We start from the raw sequence: 18,419 nt of genomic DNA, 5'->3' as shown, positions 1-18,419 counted from the left end.
TTATTTGCTTTCTTAATGTCTTGTCATCCTTCCTCTTTCAGACCTGCCAGAAGCTTGTGCTGATCTGGTGCAATAAAATCACACATTTAGGTTATCGTTTCAGGACACGATGCAGTGGTTACACAAGAGTATAAGAACTGATTAGTTGTTTAAAAAAAGATATTCCATGACTATTTTGGTACAGGAAGTCTGATTTCCCCAAGAGGCAAACACATACTATTCTAGAGTTCACAGGGATTAATTATTCTAAAAGGACAAAATGCTTCGTACAAAACTGTTATATCACAACACCATTCATCAAGGGCTCCATTCTGCCCTCAAATCTGCAGGGTGGCTTTTCCAAAATCTGAAACAACTTGTGTGTTTGAGGAGCTGCCGGTAGCCACAACAATAAAGGGACACTGTCAATGTGAATTGTTTTTATACTTTAAAAAAAAAATCCAATTTCTGATAAAGTATCCTTAATAAAAAGTATTAAAGTCAGGCTGTACTACTTGAACATCATTCAAATATATTTTATAAGGACTTCCCTGCTTTCTTGCTGATGTCTAAAAGGGTCTTTTCTGCAAGGGAGAAATTGACTATACATAAATACCGTGAAATGCACAAAGTGAACAAAAAATAGAGAACATTTTTTCTCCTCTAGCTACTTTCAGTTATAATAATCTAAGGTATTATTTTGAGACAAACGTGATTCTCAAGTGGACAGTTTCCTTTTAAATTGGGCTTCCTCAGTTACCCAGCCATCTTTCATGATGCTGATTTCCAGAGCCACATGACTTACTTTGCTGCTGGCAGATCTCAAAAGAGGGAGTGGTTTTACAACCCTAAAAAGATAGATTTATCACAATATATAAAGGCAAATTCTGCTTGCAGATTCATGAATATACATTCTGAATGACTTCCATTAATGTCAATGGAGTCATTCGTGCTTTACAGAGGAGAATGCCACCCACCAGACTCAACTGGTGGAAAACTTGATAGGACTGGTGATGATTGAGACAGCCCCTGAAGAAAAATCGGGGAAGGGAAGAGATGCACGTGCTTGCGGGAAGAGGAAGTTACTCACCTTGTACAGTAACGATGGTTCTTCGAGATGTGTGTACCTATGGGTGCTCCACTTTAGGTGCCTGTGAGCCCCTGCACCTCTAATCGGAGATTTTTGGTAGCACTGTCCCTTTGAGCCCGCGCATGTGCTCTCCCTCCCTCGTGGTCTGCCTCAAGGCTATTTAGCACTGCACGGGTGAACCCCCTCACTTCCTTCTCTACCACAGAGCCCTAGTAGAGAACTCCGAAGTACAGGGGAGGAGGGTGGATTGTTGAGCACCCATAGGGACACACATCTCAAAGAACCATCGTTACTGCACAAGATGAGTAACTTCCTCTTCTTCTTCAAGTAGTGTCCCTATGGGTGCTCCACTTTAGGTGACTCTGGAGCAGTAGCCACCACTGGAGGCTGGGACTTTGGAGAGGAGTCTTTTACTACAGAGAGTACTGTGAAGTCGAAGATGGTGTCAGCGGCCAAATCTTCAGTGATCGCATAATGTTCTGTGAAAGTATGGACAGAGGCCCCAATCATTGCTCTATAGATTGGGGAGATAGGAGTATCCCTATGGAATGTGATTGAAGTAGGAACTGATCTCATGGAGTGCATATGGACGGAAGTAAGTTGCGCCCCTGCTTAGTGATTAATGTAACTAGAGACCCATTTGGATAGTCTTTGAGGAGGTATCTCAGAGCTTTTGGATCTTTCTGTGGATGAAAGGAAGAGTTTAGGAGATTTTCTGAAGTCCTTAGTCCTGTCCAAGTAGAATGCCAATGTCCTTCTAATATCTAGCATGTGCACAATTGTCTCCCAGTTGTCACAATGTGGTTTTGGGAAAAAACAGGGAGATGGATCTGTTGATTCATATGGAAAGTGCAGAAAAAGTAGGGAGAAACTTGGGATACGGCCTTAGAGTTTTTTTGTTTGTTTGTTTGGTTTTTTGTTTTTGTTTTTTGTTTTTTTAAAAGACAAAGGCCGTGAATGATGGGTGTGTCATCAGGGCCGCTATTTCTCCTATGTGCCTAGCTGAGGTGATGGCAATTAGAAATGCTGTTGTCACAGACAGGTGTAAGAGAGAACAAGTTGTCCTGGACTCGGAGGGAAGTCTAGTCCAAGCCCTGAGAACTAGATTAAAGTCCCAGGCTGGAGCGGGTGGTGTCACATGGGGAAAGAGAGTCTCAATGCCCTTAAAGAGTCTACACATTAGTGGTGAGCAAACTCCAAGTGGGAAGCCATTTTCACCATGAGATGTACCTTAAGGGAGCTGAGTGAGAGTTTAAAATGTAGTGCAAAATCAGAGGGAGGAAAGATGAGGTTGGGGCTGTCCATTTGGAATGGTACAAACTTGGAGTCGTTTCCATTTTGTAGATAGGTATGTGGAGTGGTCAACTTGTGGTTTTGTTGCAACATGTGTTTCAGCTTGTCAGAGCATTCTGCTTCTAAGCCTTGGAACAAAGAAAGATCCAAGCCCGGAGGCAGAGGACCCAGGGGTTGGGATGAAGGGTCAGCCCATTGTTTTGAGAGAGCGGGTGAGGAATGGGCTGATGTCAGAGGAACAGGAGGGCATATTGCCATCTGCATCAGGTAAGGGAGCCAGACTTGTTATAGTCAAGAGGGGCAATCGCAATAACTCTCGCTTTGTTTTGTTGAATTTTCAACAGAATCTTGGATAGGGTAGGAAACTGGGAAAAAAGACATACAAGTGGGCTCTGTCCGCTGGGAAGATGAGGGCAACTGCCAGTGAATGTTTCCGCAAAGGGTGGCTATATCTTGAAGCACCTGTGAATTCAGTATACGCTCATTGTCGTGAGAAAATTCCCACTGAGACTGTTGGTTATCCTGTTCTGTATCCCTTGTAGACAGACAGCTGAGATGAGCACATTGTGATGGGTGCATCAATTCCAAAGTTTGAATGCTGTCTTGCAGAGGGAGGGCGATCTGGCAGCTCCTTGGCAGTTTATACAAAACATACAGGTCACATTAATGACAGGTTTCAGAGTAACAGCCGTGTTAGTCTGTATTCGCAAAAAGAAAAGGAGTACTTGTGGCACCTTAGAGACTAACCAATTTATTTGAGCATAAGCTTTCGTGAGCTATAGCTCACTTCATCCGATGAGGTCACATTAAGTCCATCATAACCTTTGTGTGTTGTTTTTGATGAAAGGCAGAGTTTGTCTTTGGCACAGGCACTCCTGACAGCCCCTAGCCCCAAAAGAGTGATATGGAAGGTCATTTCTGTGGAAGGCCATTTGTCCTGAACCTTGTTGTTGTGTAGGTAAGCTCCCCAGCATATTAGGGAGACGTGTCCCAGGGTGGCGAGTGTGGGTAGTGAGAGGAGCGCTCTCGCTTGTACTGCATCATGTTGATGCTGATAAAGTCCAGTCACTGTACCAAGGTTAGTATGCTACTACAGTGAAGTGAACCTTGGAGACAACCCTGTGTGGAGCAATCTGTACCTATGATGATCCTGCCCTAAAGGTAAGCAGTAGGAAATCTCCTGTACGATGGTTGTATTGACATATGGAGGTAGGCACCCTGTACGTTCAGGGCTAGATATCAATCTCTTTCCTCTAGAGCTGGTCCTAACTGCTGTGAAGTAAGGTAAGGTGACTACTGAGTGGCGTGATAGGTGTATAGATGGCAGCTGATGCTATAAGGTATCATTGTTCAGGCCTCCGACCAGCTCATCAAAGTGCTTATAAGAGGCAGTTTGAGAGGTCATGGACTGGGGTTCATACTGTTCTCACTTTTGAGCCCTGTCCCTCTGTGCTGTTATGAGCCAGAGTGTAAGAGATGGTGAGTATTGAGAAGATTGTCATCTGTGGTGTGGTTGAGAGGTATATCTTCTCTTCTGTTCCACAGTATAGATTCCTAAGTAGTGTAGTGCAGTCTGAGAATCCTTCAGGATGTGGAGAGAAAATCTGTCTTCTCCACAAAGAGTTTGGCCGTTCAAATTGGAAGTCTGTAGCTCTTTGGGAAATCTAGAGAGGTGTAGTGAACAAAAAAAAAACCCACAACCCACCTCAGTACCACTGTCATGGAGACTGGGCGGGCAGCTGTAACAGCTACATCCAGTGGGGTCTCTAGGACCGGTCTGGCTATTAACTGACCTTCTCTATGGATGGTCTGAATCTGTTCTTTTTGTGTTTCCAGTAATTTTTCAGAAACATCCTGGGTTTCCCAAGATTAACAAAATTGTTTGGGCCATGACAGTTTGGTAATTTAAGACTCTAAACAGTAATGTTGTTGATGAATATGCCAACTTGCAAAGCCTGATCACATGGAGTTGACTTGGCATTATGTTGCTTGCTTCATGCATTAACCACATCCACTATGATGGAGTTGGGTTGCGGATGTTGAAAACAAAGTCTGCCTCTTTGGGTAGAAATGTATGGTTGTTTTTGTTTACACTCTGTTGCTGGTTGGTGCAATGGAGGCTGGCTCTGCCAGATGATTTTGGTAGGATCTAGAATCAGCTCATTAATTGGGAGGAAAGTTCTAGATGAGAAGGCAGTGTGCAGAATTTCCACCAACTTGTGATGTGTATCTGCCACCTCCTGTAAGGGAATCTGCAGCTCGTCTGCCACTCTCTTCTCTTGATAAGATCCAGAAAGTTCTTATATCTTCACCTAATGATGAGGGGTGGGCAGCACAGTCTCATCTGGGAGAGATGAGGAGAAGTGTGCTAAAGAGGTAGCTTCCTCTTCAGGTGTGGTTTTTTTTTCTTCCCCTTCCCCCTTCTTTCCTGTTCTGAAAAAGCTTTCTCCTGTCCTGGCTCAGGTGCCAGGCTGTAGCAAACCATCTGGTGGACTCTCCCTGAGAGACACCGGAGACGGTTGCGCCATATGTGTGTATATACCCCTAGAGTTACAATATGGCCTTGGGAGGGAGAGGCAGGAAGGCAGGCATGGGCGGTTGGCGTGAAGGAATTGGGGATGACCCTTGTAGTATGGTGGTGGGCCACCTTGAGGGGCCAGGGAATGATCTCCTCCTGGCCAGTGTCAGATTCGTCAGTGGGTAAGGGTGCCACTGACTGGGGTATTGGCAGTATACGGCCAGTGCTAGGAGCGATTCTGGGTGCCGGGGTGTGCTCGATACTGGGGTCCTGGTACCAAGTAATGGGGATTGTGGTTCTTCCCCAATCATCAGGTCTCCAGGGTACCGGAGCTAATGCAGTACCATGGGTTCATTTGGTACCACAGAGGAGGGTCCGTGGTACATTGTCAGTACCGATAGTTGGGCAGAGCACTCTCTAAATGAGAATTTTGCCCAGTACAAAAAGTTTGTTGGTGCCACTTTTTTAGAGATGGTATGGTAATTGTCTCTCCCTGGGTACTGAGGGCACAGTTCTCCAGAGTATCAGAGCACCTGTGTTACCATGGGCTCATCCGGAACCCCAGAGGAGTGTCTGTAGTCGATATCAATGGTTGGGAAGGTTCAGAACGCTTCCTAGATGGGAGTTTTGTTGCATCTGGTACTAAAGGGTTTCTCTATGCCGCTCTTTTAGAGATGGTACGGTAACTGTCCTCTCTCCTTAGGGGACTGTACCCTTGCCTCAGAGCATGATGGTGGAAGCCTCTGGTGTCTTGGTGCTGAAGCAGAGCTGACAGCAGGGCTTCTCTGGGTCGCTCTTTTAGCGATGGTACGGTAACTGTGCTCTCTCGGGGCCCAGAGTAGAACTCAGAGCAGCACAGAGCTCACAGAAGCCCCTTGTGGGTGGGAGAGCAGAGCTCAGAGCAGGGCGGAGCTCACAGCAGGAAGCCCCTTCTCAGGTTTCAGCTTCCAGAGCTTCCCTGCCCAACCAGAGCGGCAGCTGAGCTCGCAGCAGGAGGTTCCTCTGCTGGTATTGTCCTACCGAGGTGGCGGCTCTGGGGAGTCCCACAGGCTGGCCAGCTACTCGGGGTCCGTGCCGAGATGGCCGCACTGGGGAACACCCCTCTGCCTGGCCAGTTGCTCGGAGGAGCCTTTCCAGGGGAGTCTGCTGGTGGCTTCTTCTTCTTCTTCTTCTCTCTGTCTCTTCACCACTCGACCCCTTTTGAAGTGAAGGCTCCGGGGGTGATCCGGGGTCCCCTGCAGACTGAAGTGTTTTCTCTATAGGGGGGAATTTTTACTTCAGCTCCCAGCTCCCGTGAGGCTGCAGTTTTAGGTGTGGCAGGTAAAGCACTTCTGTGAGGGTCTCCCAGGCACAGTGAGTGTCTGGCCATTACAGGAACTGACTCCTGGCAGGAGAGGCAGGGCTTGGAGCAGAGAGAGCCAGGCAAGCCCCTGGGCAGGGGGTGTCATCCTCTAGCAGGGAGGAATATGCAGAAGAGCCTTTTTTTTTTAAAACTGAAAAAAAAAATAATTATGTGTCTACTAGATGCCTGGGGGCGGGGGAGGGGGGGGGATGCCCCCAGACAGGGAAGGAAAGTGAAGTTCTTTTCCTTTTTCTCTTTCCTTTTTAAACCAAAGGAATAAAATAAAACAAAATAAAACAAAACACTAGCCTGAGTACTTTTAGGGAGAACAAAGGTAACAAAACAAACACTACTTATGCTAATGACACAGATAAGGAAGGGACAACTGCTCCTTGGGTCAAACTTGGTAGAGAAGGAAGTAAGGGGGGTTCACCCCTGCAGTGCTAAATAGCCTCCAGGCAGACCAGGAGGGAGGGAGAGCACTTGCCGGGGCTCAAGGGGACACTGCTACCAAAAATCTCCGATTAGAAGTGCAGGGGCACACAGACACCTAAAGTGGAGCACCTATAGGGACACTACTTGAAGAAGAACATGGGGATGGCCTCTCTTCTTTCGACAGAGACGACTGTAACCTGCTGACCGTGAGGGGGGCACAATTTAAAGGTTTGCCCCCCTCCCAACAGCTTGAGTCACACCTTCACCCCACTCTCAGCAGCCCCTCCTTGCAGCTCCCAGGTGTTCACTCTGCAGGGAGAGGCAGCAGTGAAAGCAGTGGCTCTCCCTGCAGCTCCCACCTATTTGCTGCTGCCTCTCCCCAAGGCCACAGCTTTCAGTTTGCCAGCCCTGGGAGCTATCACACAGGGAAGCGGCCTGGCAAGCAAACCCTGGCACAAATCTGGGGGGAGGCACATGAACCGCACGTCCCCCCCGACACACATCATCTCTGCTCTATCCCTGCACTAGTCAGGCAGAGCAGGAGGGAAATTGAAGTTTGATGAAGTTACGACCTGCTTCTTTAAAAATCTATCCCTGATTCTATCCTCATTGGCTGTTATGTACTGATCAACATGCAAAGTCTTTTATGATACCATTTGAAATAGATGTAACTGAGCTGGCTTGATTAAAATAAGAACTGGCTCAGATGTTTGTCTCAAACTATAACTGAACCCAAATTAAAAATTTTCATACAACTTCTTCCTCCATTACATTTTTACTTTTAAAAGTCTTTTCACTTTCTTGTTTCAAGTAGGTCTAGAAATGGAAATGCAAAAACTGGAATTGTTATTGCGAGTCTCCCAACCCAATTTTGCAGACTTGAGAAGTTAAGATACTTCACATAAAATTCAGAAAGAAGCTGAACTTTTAGGCATTTCTCTCAACTACTTTCAACCTTCAAATCTTTGAAAGTTTGATCAATCCTAACCTAGAGCCAATTTCCTCAGCCCTGTGATGATACTTCCCTATATTCATAGTCACCAGTAGGAGTTCTCCACACAGATCGATGGCAATGCATTACTTGGCTCATTGAACATAATTTATTTTACACCCTTGCTGGGATACACTTCAGCTTCCATAAATAATTAACCTATGGGGAACAGTCTGATTATAGATGATGCTACATTTTCAGCTAACTTTCAAAGGCTAAATCCAGCACCTAGCAACTTTTGGTGTATTTCCAACATCCCCTGCCACCCTTGGGCCCACAAACCAAATGACTGGATCAATATATAAAATATTAGCACTAGCCATGGTAGGGATAACAAACATCCATGAAAATCAAAGGCAGCTATAAATTCCAATACCCTGTTCAAGCGCATATAGCTACTAAATGTAGTTTCCTTTTTCATTCACCTTTCTGCCTCCCCTACAAAAGATCACAATAGGGCCCTTTATAATTGTAGTGCTTTTGCAAATTTGTTTTTGGAAGGAAAATAATTTCCTTGATCACTAGGCCTGTCATGGCTAGTATCCTTTGCATGACACTCGGAGCTTGTTCGGGTTTGCTGATGAAATATCTGCACTTTTTGGCCAACGATTCTTCATTTTCTGAATCTGTTCTGTTTTCTAGGCCTCTTCTTTCATTTTGTAATTAGGTCCAAATAGCTCTTCTCTGCTCTTTCATCATGCATGTAACCTGATGTCAGAGATAAGCATTACTTTCTTTTGACCTTTCAGTTCCTTGAGGCTACTGAGTCTTTGGGCCTGATCCTGTAATCAGATACGTGTTGTGTGTTCTGCATGTTGTAGCTGTTTGGGGGTTGGGAACTGGTACATCAGGCACCACTTGCTGGTAGAGTGTGCATCTCCCCAGTGCACCAAAGTACCCCCTCCTCCCACCCCTCCCCACACACACCACATCCCTGCCAGAGAAGCGAGCATGCATCTAGACTTTTGTTCCTGATTACAGGATGCTGTGTCAGCTTGGGGCTTCTACCTGTACACAGGGGTTTTGCCCAGTGCTTAGCAGTAAGTACGAGAATATAAATACATGCAGGATCAGGCCCTCAATTATGGGTTTCTGCTCTAATTTTGTCACTATTTAGAAGTTTATTTACCCAAATATAGGCGCTGCCGTGTCAAGCACTAGGAATCCTGATGTTTTGAGCCTTTTCTGTGTAAAGTATCAAAAAGTAAATTTCTGGATCTTGATGCCAAGGCATTGCCTGCTAGGAGTTCAATGTTCCTTGTTTTGGTGATCACATTAGGGCCAGTGCTGGTGCCAGCTTTCCTTCTATAGTTTAACATATTAGTATTAATTGTTGATTCTACTGTGAATTTGGGTTTATAGTGCAAGGTCTTACGCAACATATTTACAGGAGTATTTATTACTGTGTTGTTGTACAGCACCCCAGACACTCTGAAGAGACTTGTGAAGTGCTTTTAAAGTATTATTAATGGGCCACATCCCTCCTTCCATAGCAAATTCCATTAGAGGGGGTCCAGAGGAAGAAACTACCTCAGCAGTCTCCTCAGAAATATTTCTCCCCAATCTTTATTCATTGGTGACAGGATTCTTATTCCCCTGCCTTTATTCTCTTGCTACTTTCACACACCAGGAGGCTGCTTTCTCTGCTTCCCCGTAGAAACCCAGCAGATCTCTGAGATATGCATGGACTCATTTCTTGGGGCTTAGTGAAGATAAAGGCCATGTACATCCACACCAGCTCTGCTTCCCAGTGGCACATGCTCACCTGTGCCCTAGCTATTGTAGTTCCAATACAGCCACACTGCCGGGGCTCTCACAGATAGTGTTTCTCACTAGGATCCCTGTAAAGGGGAATCCCCATTGTAGCTGGGGGCTACAGAAATGTGCTACAGCCTAAGACACTATTATTTGTCTCCCACAGCTCCATAGAACTGTGGAAGGACTGCCCATGTCCTCTTTCCACAGATCCTCTGAGGGGTCCTGGGGAAAATGGGGGAACAATGGCTGCAGAATTCCTCTTCCATTTGGGATGGATGAGATCAGCATAGCTCTAGGGGACATAATCAAGCCCATTGATGTTATAATTTTCTCTCTAACCAACAGTCCTACAGGGAAGGGTGAAAAAGAGACAAACTCCATCAACAGTGAGAGAGGTGAGTTTACCTATTAAAAATGCAAGATGTGGGGGAAGGGAGGTTCCAGGATGACAGAGCTGATTGGTGCCTTACCTCCCATGTACATTGCTCTTCTGTTCCATACCACTTGGTAAAACGACTGTAAAGTCCACTGTCCTGTTTATCAGATTTTCTTTCATGGTCACCAGGCTCTGATCAGGGATTACTCCCAGCTCTGTGACTGACTTCTGTTCACTCTGAATTTGACTTGCAGCAAGAGATTGACTTGGTGGAGGGGGAGCTCGAGCCTTCATTTTTCTCCTTGAGAAATAAAAAGAAGTAGAGAGTTAGTGATTTCAAATACACTTCCTTTGATGAGAAGTGCAAGCATGTGTTATAAGGGAAATGCTTCCTTTCCCCCTGATCTTAAGTCATTTATAACAGCTCCTACAGTGGAAGTTATTTCTCTTTATCATGGAACTTTTTATATCTACAGTTCTATTTTATTTTTACAGCTTTTTCTCTAAAATAACATGATAATCTTGGGATGATGCGCACAACAGATTTCCACCACCTGTTTCTGACCTCTCCCAAAATGCTCTGCACTGTTTGATCATCACACATCTCCATGGCACAAATGTTATTCCTGTGTATTCAGTGTATCACAAAGGGTGGGCTTTTCAAAAGTGATCAGTATAGGCCTAACTCTGCTCTCATTGAAGTCAATGGTAAAAATCCCATTAGCTTCTCTTACAGTTCACGGGTGAACAGCACCTTTGATCTCTCTTCCCTAGTCTCTCCCTGGCCACTCTTTCCAAGTGATAGGCCTCTGTCTGCACTTATCCCAGAGTGGAACTTGATGGTTCACACTTCTATAGACTGGATCACCAGGCTACAACACCCTGATTACCTCAGCCAGCCCAGCTGGGGTTGGGTCCAGCTACAGAATTCTCTCTGGGAGTTTGTCATCAAAATGACTTACCGTGACACGAGAGGTTCTTCAAGAACAAGTACGGTTTATTGAGCCATAGAAACGTAACAAGTAGAGAGAAACAGGATTAAAACAATAAAAACCTAGATGGGTATTTCTTACTCAAACCCAGCCTTTCCCTGCCAGTTTAGACAGGTTCCACTTAATCCAGGCACACCCCCAGCACTGGGGCTGGGTGAGACAGGCTGCCCCCTCAAGTAACTGCTGCCTCCCTAACATTCTGACGTACCCACAATGAGTCTCCCACCTCAGCTCGCAAGCAGACCTTGAAATCTTAAACAAAGGGTCTTTCAAATGGATAAAACTTCCTTGGTCTGACTTGGAACCCTGCAGCTGATGCAAAGTGATTTATGCATTTCTCCAGAAGGAGTTGGCTGTAGTCTCCCAATAGTGGATACACAGTATTGTGCACTTGAGTACCAGGAAATTAAGTTTCTCTACACTTACTACCTTTTTCTCTGCAACCCAAAATCTAAGTAGAACTAATTTTAACTCTTAACAAGCAAATGAATCCATTAAACCCACATATTATATATATATATAATGCAGATCATTCCCATGCTCTGCACAGCTTTTTCACAGCTGGGAGCAAAGTTAGGCCTATACTTTCTCCCCTCCACACCTTGTGCACTTGAGCAAGGCAGAGCACAACTGTGCCCCAAGACATGGGAAGTGTTAGTTCCAGAGAAGCTTACTTATTAAGGTCTCATATCTGTGAGGTGCTGAGCACCCCGAACTCCCATGAAAGTCAGTGAGAGCTGAGGGTGCTCAGGCCCCATCAGGATCAAGCCCTCAAAGAATCAGAAGTGAGGAGATACTCCTTATCAATGTCTCTGTTTCAATTTCTCTAAACACTCCATTGTCCAGTCATCATTTGTGCAGTAAATTGAGCGGATCAAGGACATTTCTAGTATAATTAATGCAATATAATAAATAAGACAACGATACCCATAACCTAACCTTTAACAATGCAACATAACAATGAATGATAAACAGCTGATCTCTCTCCCTCAATGAACAACATTACTTTGCCCTCTTGTCATTCATAGATTTTTAAAGGACAAAAGGGACTATCAGGATCATCTAGTCTGACTTCCAGCAGGCTGAAGAATTTGATCTATTCATTCCTGCATCATATATTCTCTCCTCTCTGAACTGATATCTATTCATTCTTCACAGCTATTTTCCTTCTCTGTCTCTCTGTATATCCACAAAATTTAATAAAATAGAGCATTAAATGGAGTAAATTGTTTCCACTTTGGGTGATAAAGGTGTGCCTACAAAGTACAGAGATGGTAAACAGGTAACATGAAACACATCAACCTGGAATCCTAATACAAAGGCATAAGTAAGTGAGGTAAATATGGAGGAAAAACCTCACTCAAAGTTATTTTGGGTCATTTAAATAATCCACATACAGTAACATTACATGTTCTATGATTTTGTGTATGAAAGAGGTGGATCCAAAGCCCAGTGAAGCCAGTAGGAAGACTCCTATTCACTTTGGCAGGCTTGGAATCAGGCCCTAATTCAACAGAAATACCAGTGACTGTTATAACAGCTGCTGTGCTATCTCATTAGTTTTGGGGTTTAGGGCCTGGTCCTACTTGCATGGACTTCAATGAGAGCATCATTTGGCTCTAAATGATCTTTGGGCAAACTAATGGTCAAATTCCACAATGACACCACATCGAAACACATTACTAACTGTTCATTATTCATGGAGCCAAGTACTTCAGTCCTTTCTCACTCCTTCCTCAGGCAGATTCCTTTTGATTTTATCATATTTACCAGAGAAGATGAAAAAAAGCAATTTTAATGAAACTTCCAATAGACTTCAGTTGAATTAAATTTAGGCTTCAAATGATAAATATGAAAATACAGTTGGATAGCAGAACATACTGACAATAATAATAAAAAAAAGGGATGCAGAAGTAAACTCAACTGTGTTCACTGATCCTCATCATTGGAACCTAATTATTTTCAAACGATTTAGCCTAGGTATCGTGCTATTGTATATAGTGCAGGGCGATGGGAAATGGTCTCAAACTGCCAAACATGGATCCAGGTCAAGACCTGGATTTTGATCACCCCCCAAATCAATTTATATTGGAACATTAGCGCAAGCTGCTTGAGGACAGTGTCTTGTTACACAGGAGAGTAGTGCATCTCTAAGCATAAGAAAGGACGGTTAGGAACTGTAACACATGAGACGGCATCTCCTCCTCTGCTGAGCAAGAAGTCGTTGCATTGAACACTGGCATACCTTGGAAAAATAAGAGATGGTTCATACAGTAAATCATGTGAATTGTGGCTCTTTACACCAGGAGAGTATAGCTCTGTGGATACACCCTGATATCAACCCATCATTCTCCAGAAACAGGTTACATGATTTTTGAGATACAGCTGCATCAACTTGCATCAAACAACAAACATCCTTAATAACAGAGGAAGTTCCACACAAAGTTTACTTTCTCATTTGTTTGTAGGTAGCCAGGCAGACACACAATAAATACCATATAAACGTTAATGCAATATGAGTAGCTGACCTCATACTGTGCATATATTTAAGAAAATCGGTTCTGATGACTAGTATCCTAATGACCCATTCTCATTAGAGTCATGCCCTGCTTACATCAGATTTTAAGACAACATAGATGGGAAAGCAGTGCAATGTTGATCACACTAATTTACAAAAAAAAAAAAACCCAAAAAACTGTGATCCAGATTCAGGGATTTTTTTTTCTTCTCCCCCCCGATTTGGGCTAGCTCTCCTGCTACATAATACATATGGAGCAGAAACCCAGAAAAGGCCCAGAACACACCAAAAAGGCATATCACAGAGGTGTGAATTAGTTAGAAAAGGGGGCAGGGAGAGACGGAGAGAGATCAAACTCTGGGAAGCTTAACACTGAGTAAGACCTTGACCTTTATCATCATGGCAAATCCCAAAGGGATGTAGCCTCCTTACAGACAGAGTGCCAAAAAAGGACCATGAGCCTGAGCCAGAAGATCAACCAAGGACACAACGGGATTCAGGATAAAAGATTTAAATTAAACCAGGGTGCATGACACAGAAGCCCCTACATCAGCTGTACACCATCTTGGCTCACCCTTATGCTGGAGTAATCCTTCCTTGGCCAAACAGACAGGCTTGGAAGCGGAAGTATGTTGGTGGTACAGTGCAGAACAGCTGCCTCACACCTAATGGTCTGGACCCCAAAGCTAGCAAAAAATCTGACTGACACATCTGCATCTAGACTGACAATTCCCATGACAAGCTTCAGTCTGAGAAATCCAATATAATGCCTGAAAATTGTTCTTTATCCTGAAAATGCCCATAGGATGAGATGGTCACCAGAATGCTATGATATTACCCATGATACAGCTATGGGACAGTGCTTCTTTTACTCCATGCCTATGCAGGCAATAAATATCGCCCATAGACAGCTACTATTTAAGAGGAAGAAAGAGTAGTACAATGGCATCAGTGCAGATCACGTAGAACTAACCTATTTAAATATAAATCAGCTTAGTAAATTGAGAAGTAAATAAATCAGATGATTGTTAATGATTCAGTTCCCGCCCTGGATCCATATTCTAGTACAGGGTTGGCAAACTACAGCCTGGGGGCCACATCCGGCCCTTCAGACATTTTAATCCGGCCCTCAAGCTCCCACTGGGGAGCAGGGTCTGGGGCTTGCCCTGCTCTGGCGATCCAGCCAGGGAAAGGGGTTGGGGACTTGCTCCGCTCTGTATGTGCCATGACTTCGCACGACTCCCAGAAGCGGCGGCATGTCCTCCCTCTGGCTCCTACATGTAGGGGCAGCCAGGGGACTCTGTACGCTGCCCCTGCCCCAAGTGCTGCCTCCGCAGCTCCCATTGGCCTGGAACCACAGCCAATGGGAGCTGCAGGGAAGCACTTGTGGATGGGGCGATGCGCAGGGCTGTCTGGCTGCCCCTCTGCATAGGAGCTGTAGGGGGGACATGCTGCTGCTTCCGGGAGCTGCTCGAGGTAAGCGCTGCCCGAAGCCTGCACCCCTGACCCTCTCCTATGCCCCAATCCCCTGACCCAGCCCTCACCACCGCCCCACACCCAAACCCCTTGCCCCAGGCCAGAGCCCCATCCCGCACTCTGAACTACTCATTTTTGGCCCTACCCCAGAGCCCCCCCCCGCACCCCAACCCCCAATTTTGTGAGCATTCATGGCCCGCCATACAACTTCCATACCCAGATGTGGCCCTTGGGCCAAAAAGTTTGCCCACCCCTTTCTAGTAAGACAATTGCACAAACATTTATAGCTACACACTGGCTCAAACACAATGATTCACATGGACGTGGCTGCTCAAAAATCAAACAAGTCCTGATTTTTGGAGCTGTTCTTCTGTGTTAGGTCAGTCTCTCATTCGGTATTACTGATGCAGAAAGGAAACTGGAGCAGGGAGGAAGGAGCAAAGTGAGTTTTCTGGACTCCAGGGACGTTCGGACTTTTACTGTCATTTACTTGCAGTTGCAACTCTATGAGGGACCAACAGGAGTGGACAGAAGGCTGTGAATAGAAAGCAAGAGGAAGACTGAGAAAGCTGTGACACTGAAAAAGTCAGAAATTTAAGAAGAGGAAGAAGCGATTAGGAACAGAAAGCTGAGTGAAGATGGTAATGGAACTGAGAGAAAGTAAAAGGGATATTCAGTTCTGAACAACATGCAGCTGCCTGTTATTTTCTAATGCACAGTAAGACAGGAACAGACACGCTGAAGCTGATGACCTACTGCCTCATGTAATTTATACCTAGACTTGAGTGGATTTGATTTTCATTGGTAAATGTTGATTTCACCGTACACATACAAACTGCTGAAATTTTTTTTCCATTAAAAGAGTAAAAATTTACAGTTATGCAAAGTAAGACTTTATGGGCAAAATGCCATGATTTAGACTTTTGAAGTATTAGATATTTGCTATGTATATTTTGACATGTGATTTTGAAATTTATATTTTAACGGTTGATAAAGCTTTAACTTTTTTGAACCTCAAAGTCTACTGTCAATAAATAATTGTGACCCTTCCCACTGTCTGACCCTCCCCCGAGCCCTGATAATTTCCTTTAACTGTGAAAATTTAAATCTAAGAAAAAATCCTACTTAAAACCAGATATTATCTGTCAAAATTACAGAAAACTAAAAACCAAATTCTACCAAGCCTACTTATACCTGTGCAAATTGGAATGCAAGGGGAGTGAAAAATGCTATCATTTTGATTTGATCATATTTTTAACCCACTTTGCAGACCTTTTGCACTGTTGTTTATGACTACACAAAGAACGCGGCAGTGGAAAATCAGGTCTAATGCCTGGAGAAGAGCTGGGGGTGGGCTGCATACTCACCGGTGACCATTACTGAATGTGTATAAAACATGCAGCATACACTCCCGCAAAGCAGTCCTGCAGTCACTTGTCTTACTGATGCACACGAGGTCATGGTCGTGACCCAAGCATGCCCAGATATGACCCCTCTGGGGTAATAACCTCTGCTAGCAGTCCTGCAGACTTCTATCCTCTCCAACATCAGAACTTTGCTAGGAATTCTGTTGATGCAAGAGTATATGAGCCAGACTGGGATCCAGCTCACTCTCTCGTACCTATGATGTTTTGGCAGGACAAACTGGAGCATACAGTCATAAAAGCTTAGTTTTGTTGCTAACCTAATGCTCAGAGAGAGCAGATCTGTAGATTAAGCTGGTGTATTTTTTACAAAGTCACATTTCACATCATAAGCACATTTTAATGCACCTAACATTTAAAAATAATATAACATACCTTTCTTTGGCCACTGGTAATTCTCCAGACTAATTTTAACTCCACATCAAAAGAGTGTTTTCACAAGAAACACCGGAACAGCCGTGAGATTCTTGATAATCCCTGCTACCAGGCTGCTGATAAAATTACAGTCAAGAACACTTCTAGCCTGGATGGTTCAACCTGTTTGTAAGTTATATAAGAATGGTTCACTCTGTGCCCCAATACAAGATAAAATAAAAATAAGTGGTTGCTATTATTACATACAATGCTCCATTTCTCCGTAGATATATAGCACTGTTTACGAAAGGCTGAAATTCCTTATAACAATATATTCTAAATGGAAGAAAATGGATATGGCAAGGAAATAACTTGGTGATATAAACAAATCCTCTGGCAGCATTATCCTAAATCTCAGATTTGCCTCCTTGAGATTAGATTCCTCAAAGGGAAAAACAAAAACAGCTCTTCCATAGTACAGCAAGTGGAAGCAGCACAGCAGAAATGATGAATAGTCCCTTGTTTCTCTTCACACCACCAAGACATAGCAGTGCACTGAGAACAAGCCAAAAGCCCTTTGGACCTATACCTCTCTTGGTTATTTATTAATAAAAGTGCAATATGATGCAGCCTTGGCATTCCAACTCCCATGACAAAAAACAAAACAAACTAAAACAGTCTGCATACCTGAAATATCACTGAACTTAGACACACCTTGTGTGGTGACAGTGTACCGCATAGGTTGCTTTCCTCAGTGCGTGGACTAGATATCCTGATAACTGCAGTGACCCTGTGTATTTCAGCATCCTGAACAGAGAATCCCAGAGTTCTGTCTTTTCTCTAGCACAAAGGTCATGTTAACAAGCATGAGGGTAAACGGGCTTACTTTTGCAAAGTGTTAAGAGCCGTCTACCAGGCTCTTAACAGGCTGAGGACCCACCAACATCCGCAGAAGTTAAGAGCACTCATCACCGTGCAGGAAGAGGTGAGCAGCTCACTAGCCCGATCTCACGAAGAGCAGAATTTGTGCCTGTCGCCCTCCCCCATACAGTATATACGCATGCTCCCAAATATTCATTTGGAAAATCCCAGTCTTTTAAGGGTTATGAGCAAAATATACTTTTGGCACAGAAAGCTAGCACAGTATCTCTGCCCACTTAAGTTGATGGTGGGACTGTCAAGAATGTGGTGTATGTGGTGACCAGGGCATTCGCAGGCTATTTTGGAAAGGAAGTATGGTTAATTTTTGTGATTTTAGCATAATCAGAGAGTATTGTCATTGGAACTTAATCTGATGTACATAGAATGCTTCATAATCCATCAGTGTCTTCAGCATAGATAGTTTATGGTCTTACCTAACAGCTCATATGTACCACTCTTGCATTAAAATAATTTTAACATTTGATAAGCAGTTGAAATACTTATCACAGACCCACATTCATAGATTCCAAAGCCAGAAGTGACCATTCTGATCAACTAGTCTTGCCTCCTGTACAACACAGGCCATAGAACTTCCCCAAGATAATCCCTAGAGTATATCTTTAAGAAAAGCATTCCATCTTGATTTAAAAATGGTCAGTAATAGAGAATCCACCAGGACCCTAAATAAATTGTTCCAACGGTTAATTACACCTCCATTAACAGAATGGTTCCCATTGAGGGAGGGCCCAGGGAAGAGTGAATTTTGTTTTAGTTATTTTAATTCTTCATTTCCACACTTTTAAACAACAAACAACAACAACAACAACAATAAAAAACCCAGCCCATAACTATGAATTACCTGGCTTTCTGGGTTTTGCTTTGGCTATAAAACTACATTTTTTTCAAGCTTTCTTTCTTTAAGTTATAGATATGCATTTTCATGCGTAGCTTT

The 18,419-nt window shown here is 44.0% G+C and overlaps 1 protein-coding gene across 13 annotated transcripts in view; it reads right to left on the bottom strand.

The window, feature by feature from the left end:
• Positions 1-18,419, bottom strand: part of COBL (cordon-bleu WH2 repeat protein) — a 334,912-nt gene that overhangs the window by 158,055 nt on the left and 158,438 nt on the right. For 12 of the 13 annotated variants that reach the window (XM_043540443.1, XM_037889941.2, XM_037889936.2 and 9 more), the window contains one exon: positions 9,877-10,083. In XM_043540443.1, the coding sequence (XP_043396378.1) occupies positions 9,877-10,083 (207 nt within the window). Of the gene's footprint in view, positions 1-9,876; positions 10,084-16,567; positions 17,090-18,419 lie in introns of those variants that run through there. The other variant, XM_043540440.1, reaches the window with a different exon arrangement.

Source organism: Chelonia mydas, chromosome 2 (assembly GCF_015237465.2).
Source record: "Chelonia mydas isolate rCheMyd1 chromosome 2, rCheMyd1.pri.v2, whole genome shotgun sequence".
Classification (NCBI taxonomy): Eukaryota; Metazoa; Chordata; order Testudines; family Cheloniidae; genus Chelonia; species Chelonia mydas.
The sequence above is the reverse complement of the archived record's forward strand: the minus strand, read 5'-3'. Positions and strand labels throughout refer to the sequence as shown.